This window comes from Candoia aspera, chromosome 5 (assembly GCF_035149785.1).
Source record: "Candoia aspera isolate rCanAsp1 chromosome 5, rCanAsp1.hap2, whole genome shotgun sequence".
Classification (NCBI taxonomy): domain Eukaryota; kingdom Metazoa; phylum Chordata; class Lepidosauria; order Squamata; family Boidae; genus Candoia; species Candoia aspera.
In genome coordinates, this window is record NC_086157.1 from 106,515,288 (window position 1) to 106,532,974 (window position 17,687).

General features: G+C 39.3%; 1 protein-coding gene across 1 annotated transcript in view; it reads left to right on the plus strand.

Moving 5' to 3' along the window:
• The window catches only part of TMEM135 (transmembrane protein 135), a 175,627-nt gene extending 158,232 nt beyond the window's left edge, over positions 1–17,395 (plus strand). The window contains exons 9-15 of the mRNA XM_063305905.1: positions 1,646–1,715; positions 8,731–8,898; positions 10,489–10,552; positions 11,590–11,666; positions 12,959–13,057; positions 14,881–14,948; positions 16,493–17,395. Coding sequence (XP_063161975.1) covers positions 1,646–1,715; positions 8,731–8,898; positions 10,489–10,552; positions 11,590–11,666; positions 12,959–13,057; positions 14,881–14,948; positions 16,493–16,631 — 685 coding nt within the window. The 3' untranslated portion in view covers positions 16,632–17,395. The remainder of the gene's footprint in view (positions 1–1,645; positions 1,716–8,730; positions 8,899–10,488; positions 10,553–11,589; positions 11,667–12,958; positions 13,058–14,880; positions 14,949–16,492) is intronic.
• The last annotated feature ends 292 nt before the right edge of the window (positions 17,396–17,687 follow it).

Here is a 17,687-nt window from a genome sequence, read left to right on the forward strand (position 1 = left end):
GCTCAGTTCGGTATATGTTTGGATTAATCCTGGATATTGTACTTTAATAATCCAGGAAACTTGTACTTTAATTCAACAGAGTCACACAAAGCATAACAAAAAGCTATCAATACCCAGTCAGTAGCTCCATCAAAAAAACCTCTCACTGCAGGCCTTAGGGGAAAAAAAAAAAGGCCTGAACAATCAGCAAACAAGGTGAATGAACCTCCTTTGGTATTTCTAATGTCCCACTTGCACATGTCCAAAAAACCATTGAGTTCTTAATCCTAATCCTCTATCATATTTCTCTCCCATATGTTTCCTTTCAGATATAGCTAAGTCTAAATGTCTGTAACTTGATCACATCCTCATTACCATTTTTGCTACACAAACTGACCTAACGGATGATTTATGACTAATATACTTTTGCAGCACATAATTCAAAGCTTCCAAAGCTATTTGGCACAGTAAGAAGATTGAGTAATGTTGTTTTGTGCTCCAATCACAAATACTTGAGTACAAGAAAATTTAATTCCTAAAACCAGTATCAAATTGATTTACTTGTAATTCCAGTTGTCTAACAACTGGACATCCCTCCCTGAAGTATTTATCATTTTCAAATTCTCTGCCTGCCATAAAACTGTTGGAATCCCACATGACAGTAGGGTTTGCACAGTTATAACGCTCATGGAAAGTGAGGTCCTGTGAGTTTGGAAGAATATACATTTGGCAGGCTGTACAGACTCTCTGCTGGATCTGGAAAGACAAATATTCAGCTGTGTGCTCTCTTTCTGGGATATTTCCCCAACCAGGTGTATGATGCTGCCAAACACATTCCTGGCTACCTGCAGATTACTCAGCTGATGGGACCCTTTTTTTTTTCCATACAATTATTCTAGAAATGGAGATGGGAGTTCAGTGGCCTTTAGAGTGCAGCTATTAGATGTCATTGAACTTTTTCTGTCCAGGCTGGTGCCATTGTATGGTTTGTGACAAGGTTCTGATATCCAAGTAAAGGCAGGAGGAGGTCTCAGCCCTTTCTTCTTCGGCAAAATGAACACAAGAATTCATACATTCTTGCACTGCTATTTTTTTTTTCAAGACAAGGAATTGAAGTTGGAGTTAGTGATAAGGCTGAAACTATAGTTTTATGACACAGGATTGTTATCAGAAAGTATAATTAGAAAGTAAGTAAATAAATACATAAATAACTAGAAAGTGGCTCATTATAAGAGAGTGTAGTGATAGTCACTGGCTTGCTTATAAACTAATTAAACTAATTTGTGAAGGATTTGAATTTAATAGCTCCTTTTGTTAGGTTTATCCAGTACTACCAGTACTGGAGGCAATATAGTTCTTAATGTCAATTACTGGAGAACTGGAAGAAAGGATGCTGCTTTTCTTGTGTCCTGTGCGTGGGTTTCCCAGTGACATCCCATTGTGGGATTATCTTATCTCTAGAATAAAGCTTTTGCCTTTATTTGTATAAGTTACAGAACATTTTCAAAACTTGTCTCACTTATCTACATTTAAGCATCGTAAGTAAACCCTTGATAAATACAAATAATGAAGGACTGGTAGGAGAATACTTTGTATATTCATACTGTATACCTGTGGAGTGCAAAAGAAAGCTAGAGAGTCAACACTGTTTTGTTTACTTTTTCAGATGCAAAAATGGGCCAAGGCACAGATGCTGTAAACACTACGAAGATAATTGCATCTCATATTGCATTAAAGTGAGTCACCACTAGCCCTTCTGTTCACAGATAGTTGTCTAAAAATTAACATGCAAATAAAAGAAGCTGATGAAAGTTGCAATAAAGATGTTCCTGCTCTAGGTCCTTAGTGTGTGGTCTAGAAATGGGAGTGGTGACCTAGAATGAATTTTAGTTATACATTGTACTTCCCAGATAATCTCTTAAACCACAGTGTGATGTGTGTTCTTTTGGCACAGCAGGTTATGTGCACCTTGCAATTGTAATTAGTAAACCATAGTTTATGGCAGAGGAAGTCAATTCACAGGGCACATGAAGTCCTCTTGTCTTCTTTGTGCCATTAATATCCCTAGGCACCAGTTTCCAGTGGCATGATTTTCCAGTTATTATTGCCCCCAATAAATGCTTCATACTTTGCACCTTAATTCCAGAAACTGACGAAAAGGCTGAAAAAATTCTGCTCTACCGTTAGTGAGATAACTGCGTCACCATAATGCCTCCTGAGACCCATAGAGACCAATTAAAAATGGACATATGGGTCCCAGGCAGAACAATGTATGAACTCCTGGAGTGTGGTTCAGTGTGTTGCAGAAAGCCCACCAAATGCAAGCTGTGCAATATACCACAGTTAATCAAACTGTGGTGTGTAACTCTCATCTTGGTATGTTTGCTGGGTGTCACCTGCAGCATGTGGGCAGAGCATATAGCATAAAACTGCCCCTTGTATGATAATCAGATTGGGTAAATTCACAACAAGATCTCTAACAGCTGTCTGCAACTCCCATGGTCCTGAGTGGGGCTTGTTGTGCAGCATATATGGATGACACTGGGTTGAGGTGAGTTGATGTGTAAGGCACCAGATGTGCACACAGATAAAAATCAATGTTGTCTCTATTGCCCTTTTGTATTCTGTTTACTTTCTCTTTGTTTTAGATGAAAATCTGATCCATTTGTATGTTAGCTGCTTATTTTTCTAAAACAACATGCAACTTAAGTAAGTTATTGCTGTAGTAAGGTTAGAACAGCCCATAGGTGCTGAAAGGTGTGGATGAATTGAATTGCAATAAAGAGTTTGGGTCTGGGTGCCTATCTTACATTTTATAGTTCTGGGTGTCTTTTAGTGATGCCTTTCCAAAGAATTCCTTCTTCCAAGAGCTGCTTCATCCTCTTTTTAAGTTTTTCCTCCAAGAGGTTCTTCAATCTCTAAGAAGTTTAAGTTGGGTAGAATCTGTACATAGAGAGGTGTTACCCTCATAATAATGGTATAGTCACAAGACAAACAGAAAGGTTTCCAAACCTTGTTCATGAGTGCTTTGAGGCATTTGCTTAACTGTTGTAGTGGAGAAAATACTGGACTCTTAGCAATTTCGGTAATTGTATTTTTGAAGAAAAGCATCAGGCGGTATACACTAGCAGATGCAATGAACTTCTGAACAGCTGCTTCTGAAAATCCAGTTAGAACATTTTCTTCTTCATGACCAACCTCCTTGAACAAGCATCTTCAAAAGAGCCTTGCTTTAACAAGTGTCTCTTTCCTTGGTCGCTGCTGTTGCCTTGCAAGTGGAAGTAATGTTCCAGTAGTGTCTATGGTGAGCTTTTAAAGTGAGTGAAAAGCAAGGTCTTGAGTGTCTTGATTAATTTAATTATGCCCAGAAAGCATGTAACAGATCCCACTTGCAACCAGCCCCCCAATTGACTCAAATATTGGGAATGTGCTGTGCTCAGCAGCTCGAGTAGCATCATCCATACAGCTGTGTCTCTCTGGTGCATTGGGGCAATCTTTTTTTTTTTTTTTTGAAGCCAGTCTGTGAATTTAGTTTAAGGATAATGGGAGAAAATCCACAGTTGTTGCCGACATGAAGAGCAGTCGTTGTCCATGGGTATAAATTATCCTCCCCCAGAATGTGATTAGTATGTGTTTTCTTTCCATAACTCTGCAGGGAAATTGTTTTGGCTGGAATTTGGCTGGGACAGGTGGGAACACCTGCTTCTACTTGCTTTGGTGGGACTCCGTCAGATTTCAAATTTGGATTTTGAAAGTAACATTCATTGGGCAAACTGGCTTTGTGGGCACCTGTTTTATTTGCAATGTTATTTCTTCCATTCAGAGTTAATTGGTTTGGCTTTTCAGCAGTGGGTATGAAAAACCAGCATATGAAAGACAAGATGCAGCTCAGTAGTTTGCATATTTTGACACAGTGTGATTGTTGAGTTTTGTGCTGAGCGAGTCTCTTCTACTTTCCATGTGTCAGCTCTTACAGCAGATTACAGCCAGCTAATTGCCAACACAATCCAGACTACTAATAATCAACACAAGAGGCTGTTGTTGCTTAGCTTTAGTTGTGACTTATGCATTGACTTTCTTCACAGTGGTCTGTTTTAAGTCTCATGTAAGACACCAGGCCTTTCACTTGAACTATCTTCATGGGCTTAAATTTCATTGCACAGGCATATTTTCAGCAATGACTTCTATCATTGCTACCAGCACACACTAGCCTGTTTAATCACACCCAAAATTCTTGTACCGTGGCCCTGTAAAATAATACACAGTAATCAGCACTATAAATGAATCATCAAGATTTTTTAAATGCTCTGTTTAAAAATAGAAAACAACCTCCTTCAAAGTCAAGAAATAGAAAGGGTCATTGTAGATGAGGCCCATGTTCCGTTTCTCACAATAATCAGCCAGGCCCTGTGGGAAATCCTGAGCAGGACAAGAGAGCAATAGTCTACTCTTCGTTTTCCCCAGTCATTGATTCTGGAGTTTATGTACATCATGATGCCCACAAGACTTGGATTGCCTTTATCCACCACAGTTTTGTCTGATAAACTTTACTGCTAATCTGATTGTAACAGGACTGGTGAACTTTGAGTTCTTAAGAAGCCTGTGCCAGTTTTCTAGCTGGTGATGTCATCAGACATTCATCTGTTTGTACACATTTCTTGTTAGTCTGAATGAAAGAGCTGTGAAGTACGGGGTTAAAATTTCCATATTAGCTGGAAACTGGATAGTCCTTCTTTGTCCGTGATTGTGGAGACCACACCTGATAGTTGTCCTTTGAAGTCATGATTCCTTTGTAGGCTGGTGTCCCTACAGTCCTGCCAATTGCCTCCAGGATCATTGGCAACCTCCCTTTTTTTCTTTAGAAGAAAAATCTTCTCTTTCCTTGGAGTTGTTTTTAATTTTTACTTCCTTGAGATCCTAGGAGCTGTGGTTCAAACACATCTGAAGTGCCACAAGTTGCCTATCTTGATTTGAAAGTGGGGTGCTTAAAAGGAAACCTCTCTGTCCTGCTCTGTTGTGCAACTGCTGCTGTTTCTTGATAATATGTTAGAGAACTGAAGCCAAACTGAATCCTGGCAATGTTGGCCGGTCTGGATTTAACTGTTCATATTTTGTATTAATTAAGCTGAGACAAAATTCAGTTCTTTAGGTCATTTCCTTCTGGTCTGAAACTTGTGGATTGAGATTTTTACAGGATGACAAGCAATTCTCATCTTTTTCTAAGGAGGTCTTTGGACAGAATTAGCAGCAGCTGTTTGTTAAGGAAAGGCTGATGTGGTTTTATTTTCTTAATAAAACAATTGTCTCTTTATTCTGGAAAGGACAGCTACTAGCAGTTTTTCTTATCTGTCATAGCTTTCCTTTCTGCCAAACAGCTTGCCTTACCATCACCATACTTCCTTATGCATTGCATTTTTCTGGCATTTCCTCTTTCATGAGTGAACAAAGTGGGGCAACCTACAACTGCTCCCTTTCCTATCTTTAATTACAGAGAAATTTTTATTATTCTAGTTACTACAACAAAATAAATAGCATTTTAGATAGATTAAATTTGGTTGACTGAAAAAAATGTGGTTTGTATTGTTTTGTTCACTTCTAGCAACTGCATCTAACCAACACATTGCATTTTTCTAATGCCAGAAGAGAAAAGTACGTTAAATCTCTTGGTCATGGAACTGTAGAAGGCAATCAGTCCCTTCCTGCCAGCCATTTCAGATGTCTCAGCTAGAGAAGCATGCTATTAATCAAAGAAATCAAAGCAGCTAGACACAATCAGCAGAGACAGCTGATGGCACCCAAAATACCCAGGTTCTAAACCTTTAATTGCATGCTAGTTACATTAGATTGGATAGGACTTACAGTATATATATTCTGAATGAATTCATGGTCATCTAGTTTAGATGGGAAGGGAAATGAACTCTGCAAAAATATTAATTTATTTAAACTGTTTTCACAATCTGTATGTGGGGTCAGAAAGGAATTTTCCTAGAGGTTAGTGACCCTGGAGTTGTTTTGCCTTTTCCTTCACTGTGTGGTTTGGCTCAGTTTAGTAGCTTGAGTCATCTGGAGCTGTCTGCTTTCAGATAAGATGTACCATGCTTGCTCAGCCCAGCCATGTTGACGCTAGTTTGTGTGTGAGAGAGAAGGATTTAGAAATCTGATTTGACAGCCTTACAAAGGACTCCTGCAGATTCGCAAGATTCACATTGCTTGAAGACTAAAAGAAATGCTCAGAATGGTAGCCCATTGGAAAGAGGACAGCAAAACTCTACAGTGTTTTTCAGATTGGCAGCTTTAAGATGTGTGGACTTCAACTCCTAGGATTCCCCAGCTAGCAATTCAAGGAGTTGAAGTCCACACATCTTAAAGTTGCCAAGTTTGAAAAATGCTAATCTAGCACATCGGTGGAAGTCGAAAGAACCATTCACCTAAGGTTACTGAAAAGCTTAATGTGGTTGTGGTGTATGCTTGGAAATGATACGGAGGCAAAATAAACAGGTAAAACAGGCAGTGACTTCAGATGGATGAATCCATGATCATGCCCACCCATGTTAGCACCCTCAGCCTTTCATGGCATTATTGTTACTGCTACTCGCTGACATCACTGCTTAAAGCAGGTTCCCTCTGCTCCTCACTTACAAAGTACTGAACTCCAAGGAAATATGACAGTTTAGGCAGGCCTCCGCATTCTCAAACAGCTTTGCTAGCTGCCAAGGTACTTCAAGCAAATGCTTCTCTGTGTTCCCAATGAGGTGAGGAGATACTGGGATTCTGTGAAGAAATACAATAAATAATCAGTTACTCTGAAAGCTGTAGATCTGAAAGGCAGGTGCTAGGTCTGCAAAGTCTGCTTTAGAGAATAGGATGTACACTTATTCAGAGCCCTGAAAGTGAACTAGATATTGAAACAAATGATTGAATCAAATATAGGTAGTCCTCCTTTAATGACCATTCATTTAGCAGTTGTTCAGACTTACAATGGCACTGAGGAAACCAACTTATGACCAGTCCTCACACTTAAAACCATCGCAGCATCCCATGGTCACGTGACTGCCATTTTCAACCTTCCCAGCCAGCTTCCACCAGGTGAAATCAATGGGGGAACCTTGTGATTCACTTAACGACCACGTGGTTTGCTTAATGCCCACAGCAAAAAAGTCGTAAATTGGGTCAGATTCGCTTAACGACCACATCGCTTAGCTACTGAAATTCCATTCCCAGTTGTGGCCGTTGAGCAAGAACTGCCTGTAATGAACATTAACTGGAATGCTTTACAACACATCTTTTTGCTCAAGTAGACCCCTTGCAAAGTAGTTGTTGAAAGTAGTTGTTGAAATGGGGGAACCTTGTGATTCACTTAACGACCACGTGGTTTGCTTAATGCCCACAGCAAAAAAGTCGTAAATTGGGTCAGATTCGCTTAACGACCACATCGCTTAGCTACTGAAATTCCATTCCCAGTTGTGGCCGTTGAGCAAGAACTGCCTGTAATGAACATTAACTGGAATGCTTTACAACACATCTTTTTGCTCAAGTAGACCCCTTGCAAAGTAGTTGTTGAAAGAACTGAAAAGTTGAGTATGCTATAGTTGGAATTCTAGTTCCTTTGCTTTCATAAATATCTTAGTGTTCTGAATTTTTTCACTTAATCTTTGTGGTCTTTGTGTGTTCAAACTGATGGCTTTGTGCTTACCCAGACCAGCGTTTTGGAATGCTCACTAGCAAAATGAAAGGTGAAATTCCCGCCGCCCCATGGCCTATATTGCACCAGCCTGCCCAAATCTCCTGGATACTTTTTTTCCCATCACAATATTGGCTTTGTGAGGAGATCATAAGATCTTTCTCACCACAATGTTTTCCTTTGTGTTTCACAACTGAGTGCTGAGGCTTGGTCCACCAGAATGATACTAAGGAGCAGGAGATTTGGAAGTCATGCCTTTCTGTTTGAGTGAAACTAATGCTCTTAAGCTTGTCATTCGGGACCAGCCCTCTGCTTAACAGACCCCAGTTCCACTAAGGCAAAGCAAAGATGAATTGACTGATAGGGCTAATTTGTTTGGACAAATTGATTCACAAAAGAGGGGGGGAAACACAATAGTGTGCTTTTAAGATTCCAAGGAAGGGTGTGGGATGAGTTAGTGGAGTAATCCTCAGGTCCACTCTTGTTTTTCATTTTTATCTTTAGTGCTACCAGCGAATGCATATGACGCGACATGGTTGTAGGCCATGAGGAGCTGCCCAAATTACTCGAAAAAAAAAGGAAATGCCTAAGTCCTCCTAAAACTAAATAGCTGAGCTGGGAATCAAGAATTTCATTCTTCCCCAAAGAGTTTGAATGTTTGTAGAGTAATAGTCTGGAGAGCACTGTGTTGCACTGGGACAGGGGTGACCTGGATTCAGATTTTTATTCAGTCACAACAGCGTCAGTTCAAAGATCTCTTTGGGTACATCAGTCAGCATCCCTGAGCCTCATTGGCCTCCCAAGATTTTTATGAAGATGCCCAAAGAGAAGAGCCAAGTACCATTCAGACGTTTCTGGAGGAAAAGTAATGTCAGCCTGTAATAATTATATAGGGAGTTCTTTCTCGTACCCTGAAAACTTTGAAAATAAAACATTGTTACAAATCGGTGGCTTCTAGAAGAAATAAAAAATGAAAAATGAAAGTCTTGAAATTAAAGCTGTGTTTTCTCGTGAAGCTTATGTGTTTCTCGCACTCCCTTTAAATGGTACATTCTTAATACCTTCTCTAGGGCTTCATTAGGATGTTTAGTGTTGGTTACTTGATCCAGTGTTGCCTTCGCATCCCATCAGCATTCCGACATCTGTTTACAAAACCATCCCGGTTGCTCTCACTCTTCTACAACAAAGAAAATTTCCAGCTTGGAGCTTTCCTTGGGTCATTTGTCAGTATATACAAAGTAAGTTTCGAAAGTGCTGGAAAATTAGAATGTAATTATTCTAAGCTCCTCACCTGTGGCAGCTGCTGCTGTTGCAACACTTAATAAGTACCTTTATTGTTCCTGGGCCTGAATCAGGGTATCTCTTGAACATAAGTTAAACATATTATTTGCAAACAGTTTCGAAGGAAAAAAAAACGTTGGCATTAACCAACTTTGTTTTATCCTAATGTGGATAAAGACCCAGCGCTCTTTAGTAAGCATTAGAGGGAAATTGGTTGGTTCAGACAGAAGTGCATAACCTCTTTAATAGGGGCAAGGTGGAAATCCCCATGATTTCACTTTCTCTGGCCTTACCAGGAATATTCTAGTCTTTATAACATCCCATTGCTCAGGAGGAAGGAAAAACAAGAACTGTAAATGAATAGGCTTCTTTTGAAAAGCTGTGATGGTTAAAAAAATGGTTAGTATTATCATGGCTCAGGAGAATTGAAATTTAGTTAAATGATTATTATAAACCACCCCTAGTATTTTTTAAACAAGAAGCAAACAGGTGTATCTTTCAGCAGTTTCGTAATGAAACCTACAAGATGAAACCTGCAAGCTAAAGAATTACTTCCTTTAGATCAGTAGTGTTTCCTCTCATGTATTACTTGAGAATGCTGGGAACGCTGTGTTGGGTCCTACATAATTTTCCACTCATGTAGCTATAAAAGATGGCATGAGCTGGATATGCCTCTAAGCAGTTCACCAGTTTGCTTGATTGCAACTCATCAATCTGGATAATGTATAAATGGGTTTACTGTGAAACCAAGTCCCACTTTCTGTATATGCCCCCTTTCCTTTTCCTAGCTCCAGTGCACTGTGAAAGAGTTGCTTTGTAATAGTTATTCCTTTCTACATGCTTGTATATAAGTTTAGAAATCTAAATTGGTAGCCTGTCCATTAAGCAAATGGATTGATTGAAACGGTAGAACTTCAGACTAGAAATCAATGATGGGAATACTTTCTAATTTTGTAATGCTGCCTCATATAAAACACTTTTTGTAGGCATTGTGTTAAGCTTGTCTCCTTGAAGTGCTAGCTTGTTATATTCAAGGAGATTTTTTCACTGGAGGAGGAGTATTATTATGACACCTTCAGCCTCCTGTGCCTGCATTCTGCAGTACTGGAGTATTGCCTCCTTGGCTACCTGTATAATGTATGGAATGAGAGAGCAAATTCTCCATAACGGAAGTTGGAAGTAGATAAGAAATGTACAGACTTCTTTGTGTGAGGAGGACATTTAGATAACAGCTTGCTAATTATTAAATAACCGAATAAAGTCTATATTAGACGGGAAGAATACATTCATTTTCACACACGCAAACATCCCTACCCCTTTGGCTTTGGCTGAAGCTTTATCCTTTTGAACGACCTTTTAATATGTTCCCAAATACGATGTTTACTTTAGAAGTAGGGTAGCTCTTAAATAGTCATCAAAGCTGAAGCCATAATCAGCAGGTTTTCTTTGCTTGATTACATTTTAAGTATATTATTGGGATCTTTGTTACTAGACTATTGTGCAGTGTTGTCTTATAATGTTGCCATGATATTACCTTGAAAATGCAGGGTACAAGCTGTTTCCTGCGATGGGTGCGGAACTTGGATGATGAAGTCCACGCGCTCATTGCAGGTAAATCTACATTTCCTCACAACAGTCTCTTAGATTCCCAAGGTTAGTAGCTTCCATATGTCTCTCGAAGACTGGGATTCTGATTCAAAATGAAAGCCTATGGATACCTGCCGGAGAATAATTTTGTGCATTTCATAGTGCGGTACCTCCATAAATGATTGTGAAGAAGCCTTTATAAGTTATTACATTAGCTACTATAATACACAGATGTGCTGTGGAGACCATGTCTGGAACGGAATGTTTGCAGTATTGAAAAGTCAGGGTTTTTTTGTGCTGAGAATAATAGAACAGGTTGTAAGAACAGAAGGAACCCTTTCCAGAACTTGAAAGTATACGAAAAAAACGAAGAAGGAACCTAGATAAAATAGTTACAACAAATGAAGAAGGAACCTAGGATAAAATAGTTACAAATCTTGATTATATGAGATAAATAACAGATCGGGGATATGTTGATCATTGTGGTACCTTTTTTCCCTCTACTCTCATAGTGTTAAAATCAGCATTCATCCAGTGAAGCTAATGATTAAAGATTTAGGACAGGCAAAAGGAATCATTTCTTCACATAGCACATGATTAAAGTGTTGCATTCTGTACAGATGATGTGATGTACCATACATAATTTTCAAAGGCTTCAAAAAGGGAGTAGACAGATAGAGCATCAGGTTTTAAGTGACTCCTTATCATCACAGTGATATATTGGCCTTCTCCAACTTGATTCTGTGGAGCGAATCAGAAGAGGAAGGCTGATATGTTTTATCTCAAGATCTCTTTATAGATGTTCATGGTGGAAAGGTGTCTCTGTATAAAAGCTCATTGGGGAAAGAGTCAGAAAGGGACATTTCCCTTATATTTAGCTTGCAGGCATCTCAGTGGCATCAGGCTGGCCACAAGGGTAAGACAGGTTGCTGAACTGGATAACCCTTTTTCAATCCACCTGGACTCCCTTTATCTCCATTTATTTGGGGACTGCTATAGTAAAGTTTCATGTGGTTCAGTATTAAGAATTGGGCTAATTCACTTTTTTTTTTTAACTGCAGGGTCCCTGGCAGGATTGTCAATGATGTTTTACAGAAGTACAACTATTTCAATGTACCTGGCTTCCAAACTAGTAGAGGTAAGCACATGTGTGGTGTCAGAGTATCTTGTCCTCCGGAATGGCAGGATTAGTTTCATCAACAAACTCATCCAGGTCAAGCTTCCCAACCAGATATTTTCTGGATGAGTTTGTTCTGCTCAAACCACCTTTCAAAAATATTAGGATCCAGCCCTTAGCTAGCCTACAGGATTTCTTCTTAGAGAGGCTGATGAAGAACTGGTAGCCCCATCGTTTCAGTATATTTGGAGAGTGCCAGATTGGGGAAGACTGTCATCAGTGGTGTTTTGTTCCTATCCTGCATCCTTCTGACTTAACTCAATCTGAGAAGCTTGCTAATCAGATGTTAGCTCTACTTTTTCCTGGCCAGTATTATTTTGTTCCTTACAGCTCACTCTCCAAGTGAGCACGCATCATGCAACATTGGCATCAACTTTGGTTCCACTTTGGATTCAGCAGAGGCCTAGTATGTATGAGAGTATGCTCCAGAGATCTTTGGAGTGCCCATTTATTGTGCAAATAGAGCAGGAGGGAGAAAGGTTGGGTGTGTGTATATGTATGTCAGCAAAACAGAAGGCAGCACTATTTTGTGGCTTTACTTCAGGCTGAGTTGACTGCCTCTCAGTATGAAATAAGAGGATGATCCATAACCATTATTCTTCTGAGGCTGCCCCATCCTCTTCATCCAGTGTGCATGAAAGGGCATGGATGCAATTTGCAGATGCAAGGCATGGATGGGTCTGATACTCTCAGGTCTGACTTACTGTGAAGGGCATGGGGGGATCTACTCTAGAATGCCCATCTCTTATAGAAAAAGGACCTTCACAGGAAGTCCAAGGTATGGCTTGTTTCCAATATCTGGCATGAATATTGCCTTTGATTATGGTTGTTCGCCTTAACTATCATAGCTATTATCCTGGTCACAAGGTGCTGTCAGGGTAGTACCATATTCCAGGCAGTCACCTGAAGTTCCATTCAGCTGAATGAATAGGATGGGCCCTAAATGCAGGGCTACCTTTCCAACATTTGGAAATCGGTGAAATAATACATTTTACGATCCATAGAGTTTGTCTCCTCAGGTAAGACCATTAAGCCCCCAGTCTAAAGTACTCACATCAGTGATCCTCATTAACTATGAATGAACCCTGTGCTGGTGGGTATACCCAACGGAGTCTACTGCTGCTTTTTAAAAAGCTTCATAGAGTTGGTTCCCTGCATCTATCTATTTTTTTTTTTTGTTCCTAGCCTTGGTCTTTCTGGAAACTCATTCACTTGCTTGCTTGCTTGATTTTTTTTTTATTTTAATTTTACAGGCCATGTATTTCAAAGGCATTGAAGCTGGAAAGGTTCCTTATTTCCCTCATGCAGACAGTATAATCTATGCTGTATCCACAGCCATCTGCTTCCAAGCAGTAAGTTTTTGTTCTTTAGGTTGAAGCTCTTTTGTTTATGTCTAATGATTCTCATTGATTAAAGTAAAAGGATATAGGGCAGTTTGTCCTAGTCATTCATTCATATGATAGCTGCTCTATTTCACATTAGTAGGTTTGTTAGTATTTTTATGCTGCTAGAGAAGAAGAGACTATTAAACCTGCCAAAGCAGGGGACGTGTTCCAACAGCCCAAACGACTGCAGCATCCACAATGTCTGTTTGCACGATCAACTTGGGTGAGCTTATTCCATACCGTGGACTAAAAACTTGGCACACTATTGTAGCTGGATATTTGAATGTTGCGCAGCTCATTAATCACAAGGTGGCATATCTCAGTGAATTTGGAAGAAATGGCCAACGTAAGAGCTCTGTATATTCTATTCAGTAACAATATGAACTGACACCCAAGAAGTAGTACTAGCATAATAGTGCAAATGCTTTGTAGCCAAGCCAGTTTGTTGATCTTTAGTGAAAGATGCTTGGATTAGCTGTATGTATAAGCGTGTCTTACCCAACCCAGTGCCCTCCTGCTTTGCTTAGACTTCAGTTGCCATAAACCTTCACCAACATGGTCAAAAGCAGTGCTAGCCTGGGGGCATATGGGAGTCATACAGAACATCTAGAGCAATGTTTCTCAACCTTGACAACTTTGAGATGGGAGAACTTCAACTCCCAGAATTCCCCAGCCAGCATCAACACTGATCTAAAGAGAACCAGACTGAGAAATGCAAATAAGGAGCATGGTCTTTTTGATGAAACTTTTCTTTTGCCAAAAGCAAATTGCGGGGAGAAGTATTGTTATTACCAACCTGGAGTCTGAGGCATGAAAGCCGGCTGGGTGACCTTGAGCCAGTCCCTCCCTCTCAGCCCAAGAGCCAATCAGGCGTAGTAGGAGAGTTCTAGTCCCGCCTTAGGCATGAAAGCCGGCTGGGTGCCCTTGGGCCAGTCCCTCTCTCTCAGCCCAACCCACCTCACAGGGTTGTTGTTGTGGGGAAAATAGGAGGAAGGAGTATTAGATATGTTCACCGCCTTGAGTTATTTATAAAAATAATAAAGGCGGGATATAAATAAAATAAATCAGAACAGCAGATGGTGTTGCTTTTTCCCTTCAGATGGTCACTCATGCCTTGGTCACCTCATAATGGGAATTTTGCAATGTGCTCTACACAGGGTTGCCCTTGAAGACCATCCAGAAGCTACAGCTGGTACAGAATGCAGCAGCACAAGCAGTAATGGGCATTTCATGTTGTGCCCATGAGTCACCCCTGCTATGCAAGCTGCAGTGGTTGCCAGTAGGCTTCTGAGTGCAATTCAAGGTGCACCTATAAAGTGCTTCACGGCATAGGGCCTGCTTATCTGGAGGACTGTCCATCTCCCATTGTTTCTGCCCACCTGGTACATTTGGACAGAGCAGGTGCACTCCAGATCCCTTCAATTAGATGTTGCTATTTTAAAGGACCAAGGAAGCATGCCTTTTCTACTGCAGCCCCTGCCCTCTGGAGTATCATCCCCCCAGAAATATGGATAGTGCCCATTCTTCTGGGGTTCCAGAAGCCTTAAGACCTGACTCAGGCCTGGGGTTAATGTATATGTTCATGCATTTGAGGGGCCCCTGTCATATTTGTGCTGTTTATTGTTCTGGATGTTTTAATCCCAGCTGCTTGTTAACTGTTTTAATTGTTTTTTGGGGTTTTGTAAGGCACCCAGAGTCTAATGGAGTGGCTAGCTATAACAAAATTAAAAAATTAAAATGGAATGGAATGGAATGGAATTCCCAAGTTAAAGCCAGAGTTTTTGTTTTAGGCTGTGATGGAAGTTCAGAACCTGAGACCTTCATACTGGAAATTCCTATTGAGATTAACAAAAGGAAGGTGAGTAACTCTCAGTGGTTACAATTGTCCACTTCTCTAAGGAGCGTTGTGGATGCCAGACTTTCTTTTTTAAGTCTGCTGTGAATGAATTTTGTGTTAAATGATGAGATTGTCAATTAACGCGATTTTTTAAAAATAAAATCATTCTAGGGGTGCACAGCTTACATGAAGGTTGGGTTTTCTCTTAAGTTTCCTAGCTTTGCTTGTAATCTTAAAGTTCCTTCACAGCTTACATGAACAGAATTGTCCTTTATGTAAGATTAGTAGTTGTGTCCAAAAAGAGCAGTGAGTCAGACAAAGAGTGTGAGAATCCTAGACCAAGCTAAACCCAAAAACGCTAGGGAATTCCTAGAAGCCTGGCACTCGGACACCTCAGCCATCAACAGGCACATAGCGGTAAACAACATTTACATACTATTCAAAAAAGACAATAAAAAAGCTAAAAAGGTAACAAAAAACCCAGAACATATCCTCTCTAGCAACCAACATCCAGATAAGCAGGGATTAACACCAGACAAATAATCAAGTAGTAAACCGTACCCTAATCAAGGAACTACCAACTCAGACAAACGATCAAGCACTAAACAACAGTCCAATCAAGGAACGACCAAGGAGAGAACAACTCCCCCACCCACACTGGCAGGGCAAGCCACGGTATACAAACTGAGAGCAAGGCCCACTCCCTCCTCACACTGAAGGTGTTGCCTAGTCAGGCAACGAAACGTCTGCAAGAAAACAACGAGGCTCAGAGAGCACCAAGGACTCCACAGTGTCATTTTTACCACAATGTTAGTTTAGTTTTACCTTCATTAGTCCCAAAGAGAAACAGAATAAAAGTATTTCAGATTGCAGCCTTTTCTGGTCTACCTGGCTAACAGAGATAACACTCACTGAAAGTTTGTTGGTCTCACATAAGAAGTCTAATAAAAGAATGCCTTTGAGTCATTGGGGAAAAAATTCAAACATCTGAAAGAATGTACAAACTTTTAAAGGCCTTTAACAAAGAATTAGAATAGAATAGAATAGAATAGAATAGAATAGAATAGAATAGAATAGAATAGAATAGGTTATATGGTCATTACACTATACACCAAGTGCATAATAAAATGAAATTTTGTTGCAGTTGGCTCACAAACACAATCAGACACTATAATAAAAAATACCATAATTACTATAAAATATATGTTCTCTGAACATTCTACTTATTATTTATATAACAATAAACTTGAGATGTAATATAAGGATCATTTTAGCTGGATTTGTTTGAAAATATTTTTGACATTTCATAGTCATTTTCCCATAGTGGCATATAAACATAGTAGAATGTTTATTATATTTCTCTTAATAAATATGTGATTATATGGTTCCCTTAATAATTATATAATTTCATGATTGTTTTTCAGTGGGATAAACCAACCTAGTCTTAATTTCTTAAGCTTTGCTGGTAGAAGTTTAACTTACACCACTCTAATCGTAATCCTCTTTTATGTTGCTTTATTCCCTGAGTTATATATTAAATTAATTTTGGATCTTTCCCTTTCTAGATTTGCTGTCATGAACAGAAAAGAATTGGATGTATTTGGCACTGAAGCATCTAAGCATTTTAAGGATTTTGTTCTAAAACTCGACCCAAGATATACAACTGTTCCACCAGAGATACCTATTGAAAAGTCTTGGAACTGATAAATCAGCTTGTGATTATGTCTTACCAGTGGCTGTCCTAAAGAATTAATTAACTTAACAGTCAAATGGATGGAAGAGTGCTTGTGTTCCACATCAGTATTGTTTCAGTGAATTATGTCACACAATCAAAATACTGAAACGCCATTGCAAGGTGTGGCTTAATTCCACTTCCCTTCTTAGATAGAAGCTCTGGATCACGGTGGCTGGGTGACACAACCTGGTAGATTTTTTAATTGCATTATATATCAATGAATTAATATATGAAAAAAAAAAAAATTAAAAAACCAGATGTGGTTTAAACGATACTATATATCCACAATTCACTTTGATTCTTTCCAGTAGGTAGCCTTTTTAAAAATGATATTTTTACACTTAGAAATAAAAATACATGAAACATATATGTATATGTATGCTATAGTTCCAAATCAGATTCTAGTGGAAAAGATTTTCTTTAGATAGATTTTTTTTTTTTTTAATTAAAGATGATTATGGCTCTGAGAATTGTTTAAAGAGGCAATATCAGTACCTTATTTATACAACTGCACTGTATATATCCAACTTTAGCTTTGACTACTGCCTTCTAAGAGTATCAGCTCTACAGAACCCAGTTGCACATTGAGAGATGGGAGGGGGAGCAAGTCAGACATTCGGAACTTTTAAGAGGTCTTGTAAAAATAATAGGAAACTATCACCTCCAGATAGAATGTATCGGTTTTCTGTTTTTGCTGTATATGATTTGAAGAGAAAAAATTAAAATATTCTAATGAAGTTCTTGAGAAAGTGGGTATGCCCCTGAATATACAGCTGTCTTGATTTTTTAAACTTGAGTGTAATGCTGGTTTCCAGTAACCTTCAAAGTGAATCCAAGTCCCTATATTTAATGTCTAAAGTAAAACAGGTGAATATCTTAACATTGGTGATACTGACTTCTACAGACAGTGTTAGCTGGTTTTCTGAAAGCAGCATAGACAGACCAGCACTTGACATTGGATGTTAGCTGGTCATTGCACAAAGCCACTTGTCTTGTTTGCCACACTCCCATTTGATTATCTGATT